Source organism: Pleurodeles waltl, chromosome 1_2 (assembly GCF_031143425.1).
Source record: "Pleurodeles waltl isolate 20211129_DDA chromosome 1_2, aPleWal1.hap1.20221129, whole genome shotgun sequence".
NCBI classification, from domain to species: Eukaryota; Metazoa; Chordata; class Amphibia; order Caudata; family Salamandridae; genus Pleurodeles; species Pleurodeles waltl.
The window spans coordinates 966976089-966998576 of NC_090437.1; the positions used below are offsets into that span (position 1 = coordinate 966976089).

Genomic DNA, 22488 nt, shown 5'->3' on the forward strand with positions numbered 1-22488 from the left:
GTTAGCCAGAAGTGCCGAAACACATAAAAGAATTGTGTGATTGGGTGGATGGGAAACAAGACCAAGCCAAAGTCTGTTTTGATTCTTGTAAACGTATTTCACGAAGTAGGCAAAGGAACCCGTATGCTGTGAGGATGGTATGTTGACTTAGGTAGGAGCGAACAGAAACCGGGCAAGATCCCTCTGGTTAAGAAGGGCGACTGTAGTGCACACTGGATGAAAGCTACCTAAGTATTTTACAGAAAAGTTGGATGAGTGTGAAGCTTGGTGCAACTTTACTAGAGATTGAAATGGTTTGATCTGAATTTATCTGCGATTCCTGTTTTAGTTGCTCATGTGTGAGGGGTAACAAATGTGAGTGTTTGCATTTCGCCTGGTTCTTTCAGAATGCCTAAATGTAAGTCTCCTGGTCCACGTGGCATGTGTGACATCGAGTGTATATATATAATGAGCATTTGGAGCAGAAGCTCCTCGACTCACCGCTCACACCAGCTCGTCAACAGCAAAAGGGACGCTGTATATGAACCCGAAGGCTACAAGCAGGTCCAGCTGGCCCAGGTATTACCATGTCGGCAGCGGCGTGGCCGTAACACACTGCCAAGGAGGGGCTTGGCACTGGCTCCTAGAAGCCAAACGAACTCATTACAAATTGTAGAACTGCACCACTCACCTTCGAGATTTCAGCTCTACAATATGGAATGTGTCACCAGCAAGTTTCGAAATAGCTCCGATTTTACTGCTTTTCAGCTACAATCCACCCTGCCTGTTGGCACTGAATGAAAGATATGCAGCTGGAACTGCCTGTCTAAACTACACATATCTATACAATGGATATCACAATTTATATTTTTGTTATAATCTAACAAAATACCATTAATGGGTCTTAATCGACCAAAAGCTGCCCGTATTCTTGTGTTCGACATAATTCGGTACACAAATCGAAGCAGAATCCTCAGCAATACACAATATTTCTTTACATCCACTGTACATTCTTTATACTAGGCATGGTATCCGTCCTATTGGCCAAGACTGAAAACAGCTAGTAGGAGTTACTAGTTTGATGAAACTGGCCCTGATGTGACAAACAGAAACCACAAATGCCTCTTAACAGTACAAATCAGGACGTCAGTCCTACTTGTAGGAAACTCTACAATTAGCAACTGCAAAATTCCAAATAAACAACCTAAATGAATCAAGAAGGAACGTTGTTTCACATGACGCTGCACAAAACACAGACACAACTAAATGTTTAATTGATTCTTGCCTTTTCTCTGACCCCTTCTGCCACTTTGTGTTTTTCTCTCTCGTTTTTTCCATTTTCTCGTTCTCTATGACACTTCTCTCGCTCCTTTCTCACCTTTGCCATCCCTCCATCTTCTCTGCACCTCTTTCCTGCTCTGTCTGTGCTACTCTCTTCCCCACAGTTTCTTACCTGTTCCTCACCTCTCTCCTTCACTGCTGTCGGGGTCCTCCTCAGCCCCGCACACCGCACTCCTCCCCCTTCCAGGAACTACTTAATGGCAGCCGCAGAGTGGTGCACAGCGGATGCATGCAGCAGGTATGCCGCTGGTACGCCATAAACCCTGGTCCTTCCCCAAGCCACCGATACCCCGCTTCTCACCTGCGTGCCTTGAACCCTGGATGTCCCACCACCCTCTGCTGGCATGCCACACCACACAACACGAAAGGACCTTTCACCTGCCCCCTTTGCCACTCAACTTGCACCACTGCTCCCACAACTCCAACCAAGAACACAACCACAACACCCATCCACACACACATTCAAACACCTATAACAAACCTGCACCGCTTACTCACTAATATCAGGCATGCACGCGGATCAACACCCACTCACTCAGCAAGCATGGCACTGAGATATGGGACCTGATGGACGATGATGCCCTGTACCTCCTCTTTGTCATAGAAACATGACTGAACACAGCTTCGCTGCCAGACATCACTATCACCATCCCTGTCGGATACAAGATCATCAGGCAAGACTTCCTAAATAGGCACAGAGGAGGATCACCATTGTCTACAAAGACAAATTCATCAGCGCCGCATCCACTGAAGCTGGAACAAGCTAATGTAACACCTCAATTTTAAATTAGAAATTACAACAAATTTCACCCTGGGTGGAACCCTAATCTATCGCCCCTCAGACATCACCAAGATCATCATACCTCTAGTCCTCGACTCCAGTGCTTTTATCCTCCTAGGAGACCTCAATTTTCACCTTGAAGAGCGGATCAATCAATCAGGGATTTGTAAAGCGCACTACTTACCCGTGAGGGTCTCAAAGCGCTGAGGAGGGGAGGAGGGAGAAGGTGAGGGGGAGAGGTGCTGCTACTGCTCGAACAGCCAGGTCTTGAGAAGTTTCCTGAAGGTAAGGAGGTCTTTGGTCTGGCGCAGGTGGGTGGGAAGAGTGTTCCACGTTTTGGTGTCGAGGTGTGAGAATGATCTACTACTGGTTGTAGTTCTGCGGACGCGTGGGACGGTTGCGAGGGCGAGGTCGGTGGAGCGGAGATGCCGGGTCGGGGTGTAGAAGGATAGTCGTCTGTTGAGGTATTCTGGTCCGGTGTTGTGCAGTGCTTTGTGAGCGTGGGTCAGGAGTTTGAAGGTGATTCTCTTGTTGACTGGGAGCCAGTGCAGGTTTTTCAGGTGGTCTGTGATGTGGCAGTGACAGGGGATGTCCAGGATGAGGCATGCAGAGGCCTTCTGGATGCATTGCAGCCTATTCTGGAGTTTGGCCGTGGTTCCTGCGTAGAGGGCATTGACGTAATCCAGTTTGCTGCTTACAAGGGCTTGGGTGACTTCCTCTGGTTTCGGTGGGTATCCATTTGTAGATCTTTCGGAGCATGCAGAGGGTGTTGACTTGCTGGGTCATGGATAGTGAGGGGTCCAAGATGAATCCTAGGTTGCGTGCGTGGTCTGTGGGAGTCGGAGCAGTTCTGAGAGTGGCAGGCCACCAGGAGTCATCCAATGCGGAGGGGGTGGAGCCGAAGATGAGGACTTCCACTTGTCGGAATTGAGTTTGAGGCAGCTGCTCTTCATCCATTCGGCGATTGCCTTCATTCCTTCATGGAGGTAGGTCTTGGCGGAGTCCTTGGCGAGGGAGAGGATCAGCTGGGTTTCATCGGCGTATGAGATGATGTGGAGGTTGTGGGATCGGGTGATGTTAGCGAGCGGGGCCATGTAGATGTTGAAGAGGGTCAGGCTGAGGGACGAACCCTGGGGTACACCGCAGATGATTTTGGTGGCCTCCGAGCGGAATGGGGGGAGGGGGACTCTCTAGATCAAACCCCAACTATGCCATCCATCTTGACAACCTCAGAAACCTGGGACTATTCCAACGTATCATGGAGCCCACCCATGCCACAGATCATATCCTAGATGCTGTCTTCAAATCAAGCGAGAAATCTTGGAATCATCATAGACAACAAATTGGACATGACTGCCCAAGTCAACCCAGTGGTCTCAACCTGTTTCAACACCCTAAGGATGCTGTAGAAAATTTTCAAGTGGCTACCAGACAACACAAGGAAAACAATCAGTCAAGCTCTCATCAGCAGCAGACTAGACTATAGAAACACCCTGTAGGCAGAGAAAACCAACCAGCTCACAAGAAGACGTAAAACCGTCCAAAACACAAGCGTCCACATTTCAAACTCCTGACCCACATCGGCAATGCACTCCACAACACAAGCGCTGCCTACCTGAGTAGCTTTAATTACTTCCACCAACCTTCTCGACACCTCCGATCTGCTGGTCTCTCACAATCACACACATCATGCACATACTAAAGCAGAGCAGTAGGACAGCTGTTCTCATACCAGACCTCTAACGCCTGAAACAACCTCCCTCAACATATCAGCGCCTCGTCCTCCCTTCTTGACTTTCACTAGAAGCTGAAGCTAAATAAGCCCTCCAGGACTGAATATCACACCTGCTATAGAACACCTAGAGACACTCAGGGGTGATTGGCTCACTATAAAACACTGATAACATAGCATAACATACATAGCATAACATATAAACACGGGCATAGATAAGATAACATGAAATGTGGAATATGAAAATAAAGAGTACTCTCAAACCCGATAACATATAGCTATCATCAGAACCTACCACACATCAAATCCAAGTATCCATAACATTACTACAAGTAAATGAGTAACGCAGTTTGGGCCGGGTGAACAAAGCTACATTTTTTAGGTCACCAAACCTGCCATTTTCAGAATCACAGGGTTCGTGACTTCAAAATAGATTTTTTAGATCTACTAAACCCATTTTGAGCTTTGGTGACATGTCACCGAACCACAAAATGGGTTCAGAAAGGCATAGCGAATAGCTATGGGAAAGGGGTGCATTTAGGGCATCCCTTTCAAATAGCAATTGTGATGGTATGTATCAAAGCTTTGTGACCATAATCCAGTTGCAAAACACTGAAAAGTTACCTACTTTCGAGATGGGGTGATGACACATTAGCAAATGGGATGAGTTCCTCCTGGAACCCCTTCTCCTTTCTGAATGTTAAAAAACATGCTTGTTGGGGCTACGGTAGTGGTACATGGGCCCACTGCGAACTCTCAAACCAACAAACAAAAAATAATTTTATTTTTAAATACAGCCTGTATACTTTTAGGAAAAATGGACTGCAGTGAAAAAAAATGACTTTAAAATATGATCACCGGTATGGTGGTCGCTGACCACAGCAATCAAACATCACTATGACAGCATCTAAACAAAGTGAGTCACAATTTGCGACCTATCTCATGAACATTGATGAAGTAGGTCGAATTGTGATGCACTACGATTCAGAATTTTGTGAAACAGCCTATTAGTACATAGGTCGGGTCACAAAATTCCTTTCACAAAAAGTTGGTGCGCAGTTTGTGACCACGTTTTTCAGATAGAAATTGTGTACGTCAGGCACTTTGTTCCTTAAACATGCATTTTCTGGTCTCCAATGTACACAATATTTAAGTTACTATAAAGAATAAAGAAAGTCTCAAGTTGAAATGAAGTTCTATAGATGTATATATGTGTGCATCTGGCATTCAAATACTTCTTGTTAAAGGCAGTTTTGTAATTTGTTTCCAAGGAAACAGCATTGATAATTAGTAATTTGTGAAACTCATTTTCAGTGCACTGATAATTGTGAATTAACCTGGGACTTTCTCCAGATGTCCCTTTTCCTTTCAGTGAATAATATGATTTGACACAGAGACAAGTGTTACAAAAATAGAAGATGTATTAGGATATAAATAAAATGTTCACAAACAGAAATTAACAAAACCAAATAAAGGTGGACTTTAAAAAACAAATGGAATAAATGCTTTTCTCTGCTTTGGATACTTGTCAAATTTCCTCAGATAGAATTCGTGGCACAAAACGGCTGCCAGCGCCTGGTTACAGAGCACGTACATTACTACCATGCACCACGTAAAGTTCCTGATTCCAAAAATGACAACCATGGCTATGTAGATTAATAGTTCAGCAAAGTAGTGTGGACAAGACACTCTATCAAACCAGTCTCCAGAAGGCACGTTGTGTCCCATGTTAATCACCTCACCTACAAGAAATGAAAACAACTTTATTTTTGTGTTTTGATAAAACAATATGATTAACAGACCCACTGGTTTTGTTACCCACCATGACAGGGGAAATTTTAAAAGCTTGATTTAGAGTTGGGTTGTAATCCTTTAATTTCTGGGGGAAATTCAAAATATGGAAGATAATCTGTTGGCTGAATTTCCTCCAGCATAATAAACTTTCGGTTAGGGAAATTTCAACAGCAAATTATCTTCTGCATTTACTCTATAAATGGAAAGGTATTCCTTAATAAACCGACTTTAAATCAGTTCACAGGGGCATCGAGCAAAACAGTAATTGCAAACATAGGGTAATACAGAAACCACTTGGTGACAAATAACATCATTAATCATTGTAACGGCACTCAATGGACATGATATATGAACAACTACCAGACTGTTTTCAGCACTAAACACAGGAATCCCACAAAGATACACAATTAGCACGACGAATACTAATAAAAGTAATCACAGATTTCCATCCAAAAATCTCACCTGTTTTTCGAGATCCTACAATTAGAACCTGAGACATTAATGGATTGATCAAAATGCAAAAGTACCTTTTAACCATCCAAACACCAACACAAATCTCACTTTCACCAAGAAAAAGGGGATAAAGGACACACAAAAAATTAAAATCGAAGCACTTGTAAGAGCAAATAGACAATGCAGCATAAACAGCTATAACTACGCAACCCCTACCCCATAGTCTACAAAAAATACCCACAAGAGACATACGGACAAGGAGAATAGTGTAAAGAAAAAGAAGGTTCAAACAAAGAACAATATTTTGGTTCTACATAAATCACAAGTTTCTGCAGGGACTCAGACTAACTAACTACATAATTATGAATCAGTTGTCTGCTTCCACCACTCTACGCCACTGGGTCATCAATCTTCACCTAATGTTCCAAACGGTTCTGGGGATCTTACACTGCATGGATCCAACAAGAGGCTCTGCTCAGTTCAAAGACAAACACAGGAACTGTCCCCTTCCTAGTGAGTTTTGCCATGGATGTATGTCAAATAACCATTCGCAATACGTGTAAGAGCAAAATATTGTGATTCTTGAGGGAAAATCATTAGCCAGACCTAAGCACCAACAGTACAATGTATGAAGGGACAAACCATCTGGGCGGACAAACATGACTGTAGGCACATAAAAGTACATGCATCCTAGACTAGCAATGTGTCCAGTTCTCTCTTTACCTTTTATATGGATCCTCTACCATTTCGTCTTATGCTTTCTTCCTTTTTACTAATTACTGTTTCGGGTTGTGTCAGAGATAGGAAAAAGACTATCATCCTAAACTTTTTTTCGCTATTTTTATGTACTGTTCCTTTTTAAAGAAAAGGCAAAACACCATCTTCCAAATCCTTTCATTTTGTAATTTGGAAGGGGAGTTCTCATTTCTTAAAAAGCTAGGTAATCACCATGCCTAGCATTTAATTTTCAAGCGCTGATGCTCTTTTCTCTCTTTTTTTAAAGTTTAACAGTTTGGTAATTTGCAAAAATGTTTGTGCATGCAATTTGTATTAAAAGGTTTTGATTTACCAATATAGTTTTGCCAAATTGTTTTTTCTCCGTATTCAGATACCACAATGAGACAACATCTATGAGAATATTTGCACATGTAATGTAAGTATCAGACAGCAAAAGATACAGTTTCTGTGAAGAAACTTTTTTCTGACACTGTTTTCCTTATTATGTTCGTGAGGGGAAACTAATTTGTGTATGTAAGCTTCAATCCCATTACAAGAAAGAAAGCGTTATCAGTGTTTTTCAAGTAGCCATTAAACCATTCCAGGTTCCATAGAGATATCCTTATTTTGACAGGACACTGATTAATTAGAAAACATTCTTTTTTGTTCTTTGTGCACCAGCTTCATCCACAGAAATCAGCTGTATAGAAATATTGCTGATAGATCCAGTTCTCTTACCCTTTTGCTCAGTTTACAGAATTCTCCTAAGCAGCGGTGAGCAACGTAAATCCAGATGATCTACTTCATGACAGGTTTTCGGACTATCAACCATTGGTAACTGCACTTGCAATACATTTAAATGTAGTTCAGTTATATAGCTGAAGGTTATCCTAAAACTCTGGCTTTGTGTGATACAGATTGCTTGAATCTGTACTTTTGTGGAATATTCAGCAATTTAATATTTGCCCCCTAAGCAGATAATTGAAGGCACTCCTATGAGGGGAAATACTATGAATTATAGTGTTAATATGTTTGTCTGTGAGAGATATTGCAAAAGTAGTCCAAGAATTTAGGTTGTCTGAAGGGATGACTAAGAAACCTCTCCTATTTACTTGTAAGATGCAGTAAACGCTAATGTAAAGTGGGTTACACAGGCATGTAGAGTAATGTACCCATATAGCTCGTAGTCTTATCGATCAACACAAAGGGGGTCATTACGACCCCGGCCATCGGTGTTAATATGGCGGTAAGTACTGCCAACAGACTGGCTTTACTTACCGCCATATTATGACATTGGCAGGTTGGCTGAAGCCAACCCGCCAATGTACCACACCAACCACCTTGGCGGTAACAGCCACCGGGCTGGAGATATTCATCTCCGGCCCTACGGCCGTCACTGTTCCGCCTGCAGGATTATAACCCCGCCTACTGCCATGGTTTTCGTGGCTTACTTAATGCCAAGAAAACCATGGCCGTACGCACTATCAGTGACAGGGAATTCCTTCCCTGTCACTGATAGGGGACTCCCTCCTCTCCAGACAGCCACCCCACCCCCCCACCTGTCCAAACCTCCCTACCCCCCCACATTCACACCTCCCCTTCAGACACACACACACACACCCATTCTCTCATGCATCCACGCATGCATACATTCATTCACACAAACATCCACACATACTTTCATACATACACGAAGACTCGTATTCACATAACACAACATACATGCACTCACACCACCATACATGCACACACGCATTCAACACGCAACACACCCGCATCCACGCACACACAAACATTAAAACCCCCCCACACACAACTCCCCCCACCCTCTTCCCTTGTCGGAGACCCGACGTACCTGTGTTCAGGGGGTCCTCTGGTAGGAGACGGGACGGGGCGCTGCTGCCACCAGCAGCACCCGGCAGCAGAATACCGCTTGGCCGTATTATGGGTCATAATATGGCTGGCAGCGGTTTACTTGCGTGGCGTTGCTGGTGGCAGCAGCACCACCTTACCGCCATCCGCAGGCATGGCCACAGCCGCATTTCCGCCATTCTTCAGGTGGAAATCCGGCTGTGGTCATAATACGGCGGAGGGCTGGTAGCCGCAGCAACAGTCTTTTGGCAGCCATCGCCGCGGCGGGAGGCGGTTTTTACCGCCAATGTCCAAATGAGGGCCAAAGTCTTTGCTCAACATAAATTCGTCTAGTGCAAGTGGACAATCGTACAACTGCATGGTTATAAACATACCGTTTTGCATTTTCTTACAGCATTATTTTTGCTAAGGCAATTTTGGTAGAATCACTAGCAGGAAAAGGATCTCACCTGATTTATTTTTTCTAAGATTGGCGAGAATCTTGTGACATCGGTGCTGATGAACAGAGGCCCATAAGTAAATAAGAACTCCTAAAATATGGTGCCAGCGGGTTTGTTGAAGAACATCTTCTGAAGAAACTGTAGGCAACATTTACAATAACTGTTAAACTGACATGGTATTTTATATTAAATGCACTCTACAGTAAATCCATTTTTAACGCAAAATACAAACAATCTTGAATTGAACAAAGGACAAAACAGCATTTGTAATTGGAGTACACAAACTTTTATTAATGTGTTTTAATTGAAATTTTGCATTGAAAATACAACACACCAACAAATTGGCTGCGGACAAGGTACAATGAATTCGACAATACATAGGGGTACACACACTTAGATACAGTTTGTAACATTTTACTAAGATTTCCTGAAATGCAAAGAATCTGAGAGACAGAAGGAACAGAACATTTTAACTTAAATCAAAAAATTTTGTTCAAGTTAAATGTTTTCAGAGTTTATATTTTGTGTGTTATTTAAAGATTTTATGTAGTGTTGGCTACTCCCACGTAGGAAGCAGAGTTCTTTACAAGTCACAAAAAAGCAAGAGAGCTGAAGATGAGGGGATCCATGGGTTGCAGTTCCTTTGTGAAAAGACACAAACATGATGACAAAAGAGGACTGGAGCAATGGTGTTTTTAAAAGTGATAGGGTATTACTTGCTACTCTGACGTTTGAAATTTAAAAGAAGATAATGGAGGATAGGTACATTCCGGTGGGTAGAGTATTCTTGATGTTTGGGCCCATTTTAGACAAAGGCACTGGCAAGATTTTTGGTGAAATCCAAGATTTAAGGAGTTGGACAGACCACACCTTTGAAGAGTACAATACTGTACAGATGTCTGAATATAAACATGGAGGTTTATTTCAAACCTCCACAAAGTGTGCTGCTTAATATCTAATACCGGGGCTTTTCTGGTACACCGCGACAGGTCTCAAAGCACTCCCTCCCCACTTGAGCTCTCACTGAGCGACCGTTATGAATCATTCATCTGGCTTATGCATTTTGGCACCTCAAACCCGGGTGAGCATGACAGCAATTAAAGCCATACATATTTTATTCTCTGTAACACCACGTGGAGGCAAATATTGTCACAGGCGTACCTGGGAACAGAATACTCGCTCCAAAGCCTTTCTTTCTCACCTCACACATCAAACTTTACTAAATTTATGAAGGCATAATGAGAGAATCTGAGACTTTAAAGATCCGCTGTGGGTCAGAACTGCTTCTCACTATCCATTCCACCTTCACTACATCATGGATAATAGAATACATCAGGTTACTATACTGCATTCGCGTACCAGAGCCTAACTTTGTCGTACCCTGCCTCGACTTTCCTCTTCTAAGCCAACCAAAAAGTCCACACGTTTACACCCACTGTCATAAGTCCGTAATCTTACGTCCTCAAATTCCTCTCTGCATTCTTCAAGAAACAGAGGATCGCCTCCTGTCTCAATCATTGTGAAAACACAACACTTGAAAAGGATCAACTAGAGTGGCTCAAGCTACTGAGGAATAGTCAACACATTTTATGTAAATGTGTTTTTGTTCGATATATTGGATATGCTAAAGATGCAACTATTGTGAAAGCATATTTTCTTAGGAGTTTCAGAAGTAACCTGGTGCCTGCTCCTGTAAATAACTGCACTGCCACAGGAAGGCAGAATATGCAAAATGTTGTCATGAGGATTATCTAATGCTTCTTTTGTCTCATGGCTTTCTTTCCAGCTCCTTAATGCAGATGCTGGTTTTGTCTGTAATTTCTTCTTTGTTCAGCTCTTATGTTTTATAGTGCCTGGGGCGTTACCCTCTGCAGCTATTCCTGGGCTTTTCTGGTAAACCACGAGTAGGGGTCTCAAAGCACTCCCTCCCCTGGGCTCTCATATTGCCGCCAAGTTTTCAGATTGTCTTGGTGTGACATGTACATGGTATTAGTGTATTCTGAGTGACATTCTGCTATGTGACACAGTGATTGACAATATTCTCACCAGTAAAACTAGGCAATGAAGTCCCTATAAAAAGCTAAATATCACAAACTACTACATTTTGAGCAATGAGAAGCACTAGCCTGACTATATAGTCTATTATAACACCATTAACAGCCATCAGAAGCAGCCTGACACAACCCAATGCATCCTAACACCATTGACGCCATCAGAAACACCTAGCCCAAACCAAAATGTTCAAACCCTACACACTTTTAGAATGTCTACCTCTGCCCAATGCACTCTAACCCTTTACATCCATCAGAGCTATCCCATCCAGTTCAAAGCAATTCTAGACCCATTCACATGAAACAGTGTGGCCCTGTCAAGTCCATTCTAGTCCCATTAATCCCCAACAGAACCAGTCTGGTCCTGTCTAGGCCCTTTCCCAACCTGAACAAAGAGCCATGGCAGTTGCGTTCAAACATCATAAATATTCAGACAACCCAGCCACATCAAGCCATTCTAGCCATCATAACCGCCCAATAGGGTTGCTAACTGGGTGTTTTTATTTTTATTAGCCTGTCCAGTACATTAAGGTCCCAGAACAAAAATGTAAAAAAAACATAAAACCTGTACTTTTCCACGTATCAGTGGATATTTAAAACTGCAAGCATAAGAGTAAAGCACTTTAAAAGGTGTTCCAGAGTTGCTTTAATGGTCCCTGGGAGATAAAATAAAGTAAACAAAGGAAGAAAACCAGTGTTAAAAATAAAAACAGACTATTTTGTATAACCGCCAGTTTATCATGTGTGGGCCTTCAAATAATTTTATAACATGATTCAGTGGTAAAGGTGGCGCTGCTACCGGCCTATCCCACTTAACCTTGACCCATTCACAACGCAACTCACCAGTGACAATGTCTTCATCGGGTAGGACGGGGCTGAGAACAACAGGCAGCGCTCTGAGGGGATAAATATTGCAGAGTGCATGGCCTACCTTGCTTCAGCCCGTACGGCGACCTGTTTCTGGTGCACGTTCTGAGGCCTACGGCTGGCAGCACTTTTAAAAGTTTATATTTATACAGCCAGCCTGGAAAGACCCTCCAACCCTTTCCTGTTATGAGCACCCCCTATGAGCGTGTGGGCATTGACATAGTAGTGCCTCTGGACCCCAAGTCAGCCCTTGGCAACCAGTTCATCCTGATCTTGGTGGACCATGCCACCCGGTCCACTACCGCTATCTCTCTGAGGTCAGTGACAGTGCCCGTTGTGGCCCGGGCACTGATGGTGATCTTTATCTGAGTGGGTTTCCCGAAGGAGGTGGTATCTGACAAGGGTACCACTTTTATGTCCTTATACATAAAGGCCATGGGGAAGGAATGCGGGGTAAACTACAAGTTCACCACTCCTTACCACCCCCCAAGTAATGGGTTGGTTGAGAGATTCAACCAGACCCTGAAAGGCATTACTGGGGGTCTGTCAGACTCCATGAGGCGTAAGTGGGATGTTCTCTTGCCATGCCTTTGCTTTGCCTACCGGGAAGTACCACAAAAGGGGGTTGGCTTTCGCCCCTTTGAGTTGTTGTATGGGCACCTGATCAGAGGACCTCTGAGTCCAGTGAAAGAGGGGTGGGAGCAAGCTCCTAGGAAGTTATCCCAGGATGTATTTAGTTACATCCTGGCCTTCAGAAACCAGACTGCCCGCTTCAGGAAGCTTGCTCAATAGAACCTAGTTGCAAACCAGGAGGACATGAAACACTGGTACGATCAGAATACCACTCTGGTTGAGTTTCAGCCTGGCCAGAAAGAGTAGGTCATAGCTCCAGCAGAGCCGTGTGCTCTACAGGACAAGTGGACAGGGCCATTTGAGGTAAAGGAGCGCAAGAGTGATGTCACCTACTTGGTGGACTTGCAGACTCCAAGGAGCCCCTTGAGGGTCCTACATGTGAACCGCCTCAAACCCCACTTTGAGAGGTCTATGTTAACCATGCTTCTGGCTACAGATGATGGGGTGGAAGAGGAGAGTGAACCTCTCCCTGACCTCCTGTCTGCCAGGGAGCAGGATGGGTCAGTAGAAGGTGTGGTCCTCACCCCTTCTCTGACTCTAGAGCAGCAGAGTGACTGTCGCCAGTTACTGGGACAATTTTCAGTTCTGTTCTCACTCACTCCAAGTGTCACCCATCTATGCACGCATGATGTGGACACTGGGGATAGCCTGCCTGTGAAACACAAGGTTTACAGGTTAGCTGACAGAGTGAATGCCAGTATCAAGGATGAGGTATCCAAGATGTTGGGTTTAGGGGTGATTGAGCACTCCAGCAGTCCTTGGTCCAGCCCAGTGGTTTTGGTACCTAAGGCTGCGGCACCTGGTGCCACACCAGAACTTCGGTTCTGTGTGGACTACCCTGGGCTCAATGCCGTCACTAAGACTGACACCAACCCCATGCCCATCCCCAGAGCCGATGAGCTCATTTATCGGTTGGGGGCTGTAGGAAAGTACCATCTTGCCTGGCATGTTACCCCCCATTTTTCACTGTATATATATGTTGTTTTAGTTGTATGTGTCACTGGGACCCTGGTAACCCAGGGCCCCAGTGCTCATAAGTGTGCCTGAATGTGTTACCTGTGTAGTGACTAACTGTCTCACTGAGGCTCTGCTAATCAGAACCTCAGTGGTTATGCTCTCTCATTTCTTTCCAAATTGTCACTAACAGGCTAGTGACCATTTTTACCAATTTACATTGGCTTACTGGAACACCCTTATAATTCCCTAGTATATGGTACTGAGGTACCCAGGGTATTGGGGTTCCAGGAGATCCCTATGGGCTGCAGCATTTCTTTTGCCACCCATAGGGAGCTCTGACAATTCTTACACAGGCCTGCCACTGCAGCCTGAGTGAAATAACGTCCACGTTATTTCACAGCCATTTTACACTGCACTTAAGTAACTTATATGTCACCTATATGTCTAACCTTTACCTGGTAAAGGTTAGGTGCAAAGTTACTTAGTGTGAGGGCACCCTGGCACTAGCCAAGGTGCCCCCACATTGTTCAGAGCCAATTCCCTGAACTTTGTGAGTGCGGGGACACCATTACACGCGTGCACTACATATAGGTCACTACCTATATGTAGCTTCACAATGGTAACTCCGAATATGGCCATGTAACATGTCTATGATCATGGAATTGCCCCCTCTATACCATCCTGGCATAGTTGGCACAATCCCATGATCCCAGTGGTCTGTAGCACAGACCCTGGTACTGCCAAACTGCCCTTCCTGGGGTTTCACTGCAGCTGCTGCTGCTGCCAACCCCTCAGACAGGCATCTGCCCTCCTGGGGTCCAGCCAGGCCTGGCCGAGGATGGCAGAACAAAGGACTTCCTCTGAGAGAGGGTGTTACACCCTCTCCCTTTGGAAAATGGTGTGAAGGCAGGGGAGGAGTAGCCTCCCCCAGCCTCTGGAAATGCTTTCTTGGGCACAGATGTGCCCAATTCTGCATAAGCCAGTCTACACCGGTTCAGGGGACCCCTTAGCCCTGCTCTGGCGCGAAACTGGACAAAGGAAAGGGGAGTGACCACTCCCCTGACCTGCACCTCCCCTGGGAGGTGTCCAGAGCTCCTCCAGTGTTCTCCAGACCTCTGCCATCTTGGAAACAGAGGTGCTGCTGGCACACTGGACTGCTCTGAGTGGCCAGTGCCACCAGGTGACGTCAGAGACTCCTTCTGATAGGCTCCTTCAGGTGTTAGTAGCCTATCCTCTCTCCTAGGTAACCAAACCCTCTTTTCTGGCTATTTAGGGTCTCTGTCTCTGGGGAAACTTTAGATAACGAATGCAAGAGCTCATCCGAGTTCCTCTGCATCTCTCTCTTCACCTTCTGCCAAGGAATCGACTGCTGACCGCGCTGGAAGCCTGCAAACCTGCAACATAGTAGCAAAGACGACTACTGCAACTCTGTAACGCTGATCCTGCCGCCTTCTCGACTGTTTTCCTGCTTGTGCATGCTGTGGGGGTAGTCTGCCTCCTCTCTGCACCAGAAGCTCCAAAGAAATCTCCCGTGGGTCGACGGAATCTTCCCCCTGCACCCGCAGGCACCAAAAAGCTGCATTACCGGTCCCTTGGGTCTCCTCTCAGCACGACGAGCGAGGTCCCTCGAATCCAGCGACTCTGTCCAAGTGACCCCCACAGTCCAGTGACTCTTCAGTCCAAGTTTGGTGGAGGTAAGTCCTTGCCTCACCTCACCTCGCTGGGCTGCATTGCTGGGAACCGCGACTTTTGCAGCTACTCCGGCCCCTGTGCACTTCCGGTGGAAATCCTTTGTGCACAGCCAAGCCTGGGTCCACGGCACTCTAACCTGCATTGCACGACTTTCTAAGTTGGTCTCCGGCGACGTGGGACTTCTTTGTGCGACTTCGGGTGAGCACCGTTTCACGCATCCTCGTAGTGCCTGTTTCTGGCACTTCTCCGGGTGCTACCCGCTGCTGAGAGGGCTCCTTGTCTTGCTCGACGTCCCCTCTCTCTCCTGGTCCAATTTGCGACCTCCTGGTCCCTCCAGGGCCACAGCAGCGTCCAAAAACGCTAACCGCACGATTTGCAGCTAGCAAGGCTTGTTGGCGTTCTTTCGGCGGGAAAACACTTCTGCACGACTCTCCACGGCGAGAGGGATCAGTCCACCAAAGGGGAAGTCTCTAGCCCTTTTCGTTCCTGCAGAAACCTCAGCTTCTTCTGTCCAGTAGAAGCTTCTTTGCATCCACAGCTGGCATTTCCTGGGCATATGCCCATCTCCGACTTGCTTGTGACTTTTGGACTTGGTCCCCTTGTTCCACAGGTACCCTAGATTGGAAATCCACAGTTGTTGCATTGTTGGTTTGTGTCTTTCCTGCATTATTCCTCTAACACGACTTCTTTGTCCTTAGGGGAACTTTAGTGCACTTTGCACTCACTTTTCAGGGTCTTGGGGAGGGTTATTTTTCTAACTCTCACTATTTTCTAATAGTCCCAGCGACCCTCTACAAGGTCACATAGGTTTGGGGTCCATTCGTGGTTCGCATTCCACTTTTGGAGTATATGGTTTGTGTTGCCCCTATCCCTATGTTTCCCCATTGCATCCTATTGTAACTATACATTGTTTGCACTGTTTTCTAGCATATTTTTGCTATTGTGTATATATATCTTGTGTATATTTCCTATCCTCTCACTGAGGGTACACTCTAAGATACTTTGGCATATTGTCATAAAAATAAAGTACCTTTATTTTTAGTATAACTGTGTATTGTGTTTTCTTATGATATTGTGCATATGACACTAAGTGGTACTGTAGTAGCTTCACACGTCTCCTAGTTCAGCCTAAGCTGCTCTGCTAAGCTACCATTATCTATCAGCCTAAGCTGCTAGACACCCTATACACTAATAAGGGATAACTGGGCCTGGTGCAAGGTGCAAGTACCCCTTGGTACTCACTACAAGCCAGTCCAGCCTCCTACATTGGTTGTGCAGCGGTGGGATAAGTGCTTTGAGACTACTTACCACTCTTGTCATTGTACTTTTCATAGGAGAAAAATATACAAAACAAGGTCAGTGTATATACACATAGCCAAAAAGTTTTGTATTTCCTCTTTTCACTATTTTCTAAGTGCTGAAAAGTACTTCTAACTTTCTAAAAAGTTCTAAAAAGTTTAACAAGTTTTTTTTCTCTGTCTTTCTAAAAGCTCTGACAAACTTTTTATCTTTTACTATCACTTTAACTCTCTCTAAAAATGTCTGGCACAGGCCAAAATGTTGATCTGTCCAAACTTGCATAGGACCACCTTAGCTGGAAAGGAGCAAGGAGTCTCTGTGTAGAGAGAGGTTTGAGTGTAGGGAAGAATCCTTCCTTGGAACTGTTACTTAACATGCTTAGAGAACAGGATAAGGCTAGAAGTGCCCCATCTGTTGAAAACGTAGCTAATGGTTCTCAATCTGATCCAGGGACTCCCCCAGGAAAAGATTCAGGAAAGAAACTTCCTAGCCTGCCCATTACTAGACAGTCTAGCATAGTTGGTAATGATGATGAGCCACACCATACAAATAGTGTTGTCTCACATCATAGCAAAAGCATTTATTCTCACCATACTGGTAGTGATGTTTCTGTTAGCCAAGCTGTTAGGGTGGCTTCTGTAAGGGACAGGTCTCCTTCTGTCCATTCTCACCATACTTCTGTTTCAAGGCATGTCCTTCCCACCCACCCTGATGACAGATTGTTAGAAAGGGAGCTCAATAGATTGAGAGTGGAACAAACCACACTGAAGCTCAAGAAGCAACAGATGGATTTGGATAGACAGACTTTAGAAGTAGAGAAGGAGAGACAGAAACTGGGTTTAGAAACCCATGGTGGCAGCAGCAGTATTCCCCATAGTCATCCTGCAAAAGAGCATGATTCCAGGAATCTGCACAAGATAGTTCCCCCTTACAAGGAGGGGGATGACATTAACAAGTGGTTTGCTGCACTTGAGAGGGCCTGTGTTGTACAGGATGTCCCTCAAAGGCAGTGGGCTGCTATCCTATGGCTATCATTTAGTGGAAAAGGTAGGGATAGGCTCCTTACTGTGAAAGAAAATGATGCTAATAATTTCCAAGTTCTTAAGAATGCACTCCTGGATGGTTATGGCTTAACCACTGAACAATACAGGATAAAGTTCAGAGAGACCAAAAAGGAGTCTTCACAAGACTGGGTTGATTTCATTGACCATTCAGTGAAGGCCTTGGAGGGGTGGTTACATGGCAGTAAAGTGACTGATTATGACAGCCTGTATAACTTGATCCTGAGAGAGCATATTCTTAATAATTGTGTGTCTGATTTGTTGCACCAGTACTTGGTGGACTCTGATCTGACCTCTCCCCAAGAATTGGGAAAGAAGGCAGACAAATGGGTCAGAACAAGGGTGAACAGAAAAGTTCATACAGGGGGTGACAAAGATGGCAACAAAAAGAAGGATGGTAAGTCTTCTGACAAGGGTGGGGACAAATCTAAAAATGAGTCTTCATCAGGCCCACAAAAACACTCTGGTGGGGGTGGTGGGCCCAAATCCTCTTTTAATCAGAACAAGGAAAAGAAACCATGGTGCTATTTATGTAAAATAAAAGGCCATTGGACAACAGATCCCAGTTGTCCAAAGAAAGGCACCAAGCCTCCTACCACTACAACCCCTACTGCTACACCTAGTGTCCCTACTAATAGCAGTGGTGGTGGGAGCAAACCTACTAATAGCCAATCCAAGGGAGTAGCTGGGCTCACTATTGGTAACTTAGTTGGGGTTGGCCTTGTTAGGGAGGCCACAGAGGCTGTGTTAGTCTCTGAGGGGGCTATTGATTTAGCCACCTTAGTTGCTTGTCCCCTTAATATGGATAAGTACAAGCAACTACCCCTAATAAATGGTGTTGAGGTTCAGGCCTACAGGGACACTGGTGCCAGTGTGACTATGGTCATAGAGAAACTGGTCCACCCTGAACAACACCTACTTGGTCACCAGTACCAAGTAACCGATGCTCACAACAACACACTTAGCCACCCCATGGCTGTTGTAAATCTCAACTGGGGGGGGGTTACTGGTCCAAAGAAAGTTGTGGTAGCTTCAGATTTACCTGTAGACTGTCTATTAGGGAATGATTTGGAGACATCAGCTTGGTCAGATGTGGAGTTGGAGGCCCATGCAGCAATGCTGGGCATCCCAGGGCATATTTTTGCTTTGACAAGGGCTCAGGCCAAAAAGCAAAAAGGACAGGGAAGCTTGGATCCTGGAACAATGGACCAAGTGCTCCCTAAAGCTAGGGCTAGTAGAAGCAAACCACTTCCTACTATCCCTCCCTCTACAGTGGATTCAACTTCTGAGGAAGAAGAATTCCCTCCCTGTGCAGAACCTACACCAGAGGAGCTGGAAGCAGACACTGCTGAGCTTTTGGGTGAAGGGGGGCCTGCCAGAGAGGAGCTGAGTGTGGCACAGCAAACCTGTCCCACATTAGAGGGTCTCAGACAGCAAGCTGTCAAACAGGCTAATGGGGATGTCAGTGACTCTCACAGAGTTTACTGGGAGGACAACCTCTTGTACACTGAGCATAGGGATCCTAAACCTGGAGCTGCCAGGAGATTAGTGATTCCTCAGGAGTACAGAAAGTTCCTCCTAACCCTGGCACATGACATTCCCCTAGCTGGGCACCTGGGTCAAATGAAAACTTGGGACAGACTGGTTCCATTGTTTCATTGGCCTAGGATGTCTGAGGACACAAAGGAATTTTGTAAGTTCTGTGAAACCTGTCAAGCCAGTGGCAAGACAGGTGGCACCCCAAAGGCACCCCTTATTCCACTGCCTGTGGTTGGGGTTCCCTTTGAAAGGGTAGGGGTTGACATAGTTGGCCCCCTTGACCCTCCTACTGCTTCAGGCAATAGATTTATCTTGGTGGTAGTGGACCATGCCACAAGATATCCTGAAGCTATTCCTTTAAGGACCACTACAGCACCTGCAGTGGCAAAGGCCCTCCTGGGAATATGTTCCAGGGTGGGCTTCCCAAAGGAAGTAGTATCAGACAGGGGAAGCAATTTCATGTCTGCATACTTAAAAGCAATGTGGAAGGAGTGTGGTGTAACGTACAAGTTCACAACACCCTATCATCCACAAACAAATGGACTGGTGGAGAGATTTAATAAAACTCTCAAAGGCATGATTATGGGTCTCCCTGAAAAACTCCGCAGGAGATGGGATATCCTTCTACCATGCCTCCTTTTTGCCTACAGGGAGGTACCCCAGAAAGGAGTGGGCTTCAGCCCCTTTGAACTTCTTTTTGGACACCCTGTTAGGGGTCCACTCACACTTGTAAAGGAGGGTTGGGAACAACCTTTAAAAGCTCCTAAGCAGGATATTGTGGATTATGTGCTTGGCCTCAGATCAAGAATGGCTGAGTACATGAAAAAGGCCAGTAAAAACCTTCAGGCCAGCCAAGAGCTCCAGAAGCAATGGCATGATCAGAAGGCTGTTTTGGTTCAGTACCAACCAGGGCAGAAAGTGTGGGTCTTGGAGCCTGTGGCCCCAAGAGCACTCCAAGATAAATGGAGTGGACCTCACACAATTGTTGAAAAGAAGGGAGAAGTCACCTATTTAGTTGACTTAGGCACTGCCAGGAGTCCCCTTAGGGTGCTCCATGTCAACCGCCTGAAACCCTACTATGACAGGGCTGATCTCACCCTGCTCATGGCAACTGATGAGGGACAGGAAGAAGACAATGATCCTCTACCTGATCTCTTCTCTTCCACAGAACAAGATGCTCTGGTGGAAGGTGTAGTTTTGGCTGATTGTCTTACTGCTGAGCAGAAAGACAATTGCATAAATCTCCTAGATCAATTCTCTGAACTCTTCTCTACTGTGCCAGGTACCACTTCTTGGTGTGAGCACACTATAGATACTGGAGACAGCTTGCCTGTCAACAGTAAGATCTATAGGCAGCCTGACCATGTCAGGGACTGCATAAAGCAAGAGGTCCAGAAAATGTTAGAACTAGGAGTGGTTGAGCACTCTGACAGTCCATGGGCTTCTCCTGTGGTACTGGTACCAAAACCATATTCCAAAGATGGAAAGAAGGAAATGCGGTTTTGTGTAGACTATAGAGGTCTCAACTTGGTAACCAAAACTGATGCTCACCCTATACCCAGGGCAGATGAGCTCATAGATACACTGGCATCTGCCAAGTATCTAAGCACTTTTGATTTGACTGCTGGGTATTGGCAGATCAAATTGTCAGAAGATGCTAAACCTAAGACTGCATTTTCTACCATTGGAGGACATTACCAGTTTACTGTAATGCCTTTTGGTTTGAAAAATGCACCTGCCACTTTTCAGAGGTTGGTGAACACAGTCCTGCAAGGGCTGGAAGCTTTCAGTGCAGCATATTTGGACTATATAGCTGTCTTTAGCTCCAGCTGGGATGATCACCTGGTCCACCTATGGAAAGTTTTGGAGGCCCTGCAAAAGGCAGGCCTCACTATCAAGGCTTCAAAGTGCCAGATAGGGCAGGGTAAGGTGGTTTATCTGGGACACCTTGTTGGTGGGGAACAGATTGCACCACTACAGGGGAAAATCCAAACAATTATTGATTGGGTTCCCCCTACCACTCAGACTCAGGTGAGAGCCTTCCTAGGCCTCACTGGGTATTACAGGAGGTTCATTAAGAACTATGGCTCCATTGCAGCCCCTCTTAATGACCTCACATCCAAGAAAATGCCTAAAAAGGTATTATGGACAGCAAACTGTCAGAAAGCTTTTGAGGAGCTGAAGCAGGCCATGTGCTCTGCACCTGTCCTGAAAAGCCCTTGTTACTCTAAAAAATTCTATGTCCAGACTGATGCATCTGAATTAGGAGTAGGGGCAGTCCTATCACAACTTAATTCTGAGGGCCAGGATCAACCTGTTGCTTTTATTAGTAGGAGGTTGACCCCTAGAGAAAAGCGTTGGTCTGCCATTGAGAGGGAGGCCTTTGCTGTGGTCTGGGCTCTGAAGAAGTTGAGGCCATACCTGTTTGGCACTCACTTCATTGTTCAGACAGACCACAAACCTCTACTTTGGCTAAAACAAATGAAAGGTGAAAATCCTAAATTGTTGAGGTGGTCCATATCCCTACAGGGAATGGACTATACAGTGGAACATAGACCTGGGAGTAGCCACTCCAATGCAGATGGACTCTCCAGATATTTCCACTTAGACAATGAAGACTCATCAGGTCATGGCTAGTCTTATTGTCCTTCGTTTGGGGGGGGGGTTGTGTAGGAAAGTACCATCTTGCCTGGCATGTTACCCCCATTTTTCACTGTATATATGTTGTTTTAGTTGTATGTGTCACTGGGACACTGGTAACCCAGGGCCCCAGTGCTCATAAGTGTGCCTGAATGTGTTACCTGTGTAGTGACTAACTGTCTCACTGAGGCTCTGCTAATCAGAACCTCAGTGGTTATGCTCTCTCATTTCTTTCCAAATTGTCACTAACAGGCTAGTGGCCATTTTTACCAATTTACATTGGCTTACTGGAACACCCTTATAATTCCCTAGTATATGGTACTGAGGTACCCAGGGTATTGGGGTTCCAGGAGATCCCTATGGGCTGCAGCATTTCTTTTGCCACCCATAGGGAGCTCTGACAATTCTTACACAGGCCTGCCACTGCAGCCTGAGTGAAATAACGTCCACGTTATTTCACAGCCATTTTACACTGCACTTAAGTAACTTATAAGTCACCTATATGTCTAACCTTTACCTGGTAAAGGTTAGGTGCAAAGTTACTTAGTGTGAGGGCACCCTGGCACTAGCCAAGGTGCCCCCACATTGTTCAGAGCCAATTCCCTGAACTTTGTGAGTGCGGGGACACCATTACACGCGT

The 22488-nt window shown here is 45.3% G+C and overlaps 1 protein-coding gene across 1 annotated transcript in view; it reads right to left on the bottom strand.

Annotated features, from left to right (window-relative positions):
• Positions 1-5236: 5236 nt before the first annotated feature.
• Positions 5237-22488, bottom strand: part of SRD5A3 (steroid 5 alpha-reductase 3) — a 111023-nt gene continuing 93771 nt past the window's right edge. Inside the window, exons 4-5 of the mRNA XM_069201123.1 lie at positions 9119-9247; positions 5237-5575 (exon numbers count right to left, since the gene is read on the bottom strand). Coding sequence (XP_069057224.1) covers positions 5316-5575; positions 9119-9247 — 389 coding nt within the window. The 3' untranslated portion in view covers positions 5237-5315. The remainder of the gene's footprint in view (positions 5576-9118; positions 9248-22488) is intronic.